This window comes from Cyprinodon variegatus, unplaced genomic scaffold, assembly GCF_000732505.1.
Source record: "Cyprinodon variegatus isolate N-32 unplaced genomic scaffold, C_variegatus-1.0 Scaffold82, whole genome shotgun sequence".
Lineage (NCBI taxonomy): Eukaryota > Metazoa > Chordata > Actinopteri > Cyprinodontiformes > Cyprinodontidae > Cyprinodon > Cyprinodon variegatus.
Genome location: NW_015150535.1, coordinates 351017 through 352605, shown reverse-complemented (window position 1 = coordinate 352605; position 1589 = coordinate 351017). Strand labels below are relative to the sequence as shown.

The 1589-nt window shown below is 43.1% G+C and overlaps 1 protein-coding gene across 1 annotated transcript in view; it reads right to left on the bottom strand.

Annotated features, from left to right (window-relative positions):
• mamdc2 (MAM domain containing 2) overlaps positions 1 to 1589 on the bottom strand; it is a 37501-nt gene that overhangs the window by 12857 nt on the left and 23055 nt on the right. Inside the window, exons 7-8 of the mRNA XM_015373173.1 lie at positions 775 to 868; positions 473 to 619 (exon numbers count right to left, since the gene is read on the bottom strand). Of these exons, the coding sequence (XP_015228659.1) occupies positions 473 to 619; positions 775 to 868 (241 nt within the window). The remainder of the gene's footprint in view (positions 1 to 472; positions 620 to 774; positions 869 to 1589) is intronic.

Genomic DNA, 1589 nt, shown 5'->3' with positions numbered 1-1589 from the left:
TAAAATCCTTGCAACAAACTCAATTATTAAAAAAAACTTAAATGCTTTTTTTTTAAACCAAATACGATATTCCTCTTATATTTGGCAAATTTTTGTGGTGCATGATGGGGCTTTGCATCTAAAGGTTAACGTTTCCCGTTTTTGGTGCCTTGTTGCCAGGTTGGGATTTTTCCCAATCTGCCAGTTTAGGATGGCCGTCTATGGGTAAAATGGGTCCATAAGTGGGCCGGTGTAGATGGAAAAATGCCAGGGCCGAAAATCGTTCCCATTGTGAGTCTGAAAGCGGGGAAACTCTCAGACATCCCATCAATTCTAAAATTTAGATTAGATCTAAATCAGAAATAGGCTCATGGGGTAGTCTCTACCCAATATAAACACACTAAACACCAGGGAGTGTTTTATAGTGGAAGCCTACCTAAGCTAACCTGTTTAATTAGGTATTAAAAGGCTGTTGGTTCTTTGTTTCTCCCACCTGCTCCTGTGGTGTGGTCTCCATTCCTGAATATGTTAGGCTTCACCGACACTCTCCGCCATGACGAGCCGAATGCCCGGTCCTGGGTGTAGAGGCAGAGACCAGATTCAAAATCACAGTTGGCGATGGAGGGGTCGAAGGTTGGCTCTGTCGAAGTAAGGCCATAGATTAGCACTCTTTGAGAAATGATTCCTGTGGCACTTTCTGCTTTTGTAGATTTTAATAAACCTGCTGCGTGGCTCATTAGGGTAGAAATAAAAACTCTGACACTTTAGTTATGAGGATAGAAGTCCAAAGCTCACCTGTGTCTCTGTTGCAAAACTCTGGAGAGAAGGAAATGTCATCAACGGCAACGTGTCCACCTCTTGGGCTATTGAAGCCCACTTCAAAAACCATCTGAGGGTTCGTAAAGAAATACAGAAAACCATTATAAAAGAGCTGCATGTATTTTCCAGTGTATATGCTGGGATTACATTGCAGATTTAATGTCTTAAATTTTAGTCTCTGTTTATAAACTGTATAAATAGATTTCTCATAGTGTTGTCTCCATGTCCCTGGCATTATTCTGACAGTTTACTAAAGATTTGTTGCAATCCTGCTGTAGTGTCTAATACGACCTGTCTGGCACCCTCCTCAGGTTAAAAGGGGGTTACTGCATCTAAGATTAGCTATTGGCTTAGTGAGGGAAGTGATGTAAATTAGAAGAACTAACTGGACAGCTGTGATTTGCTTAGTTTTAGTTGCTTAGTTTTTTTGTGTTTTCCTCTCTCCACCACCAGGCGGTGCTCTGTCCTCGTTGGGCCTCCCTGCACACCTGCGGCTCATTGGGTCATTACCAGAGGAGTACTTAAGCAGTGGGCTGTCACCACCTCGACGCCAGAGTGTTTGCCAGTGTTGGGTACTCTAGCCAAACTGAGATTAGCAGAGTCTAGTTTAGCATTCTTTCTCTGAGTCTGAACTTCTTTTTTGACTTTGTTCTTCGGCAGGAAGACTTCCTGTGTTACTGACTATGCCTGGACCTTCTACCCCTGGAAGGATTTACTGAGTCTCACTGAGCAAGGGGAAAACCTCCAAACGATCTGTTCAAGTCTACTCCCGGAAAACCAAGTGACAGTCC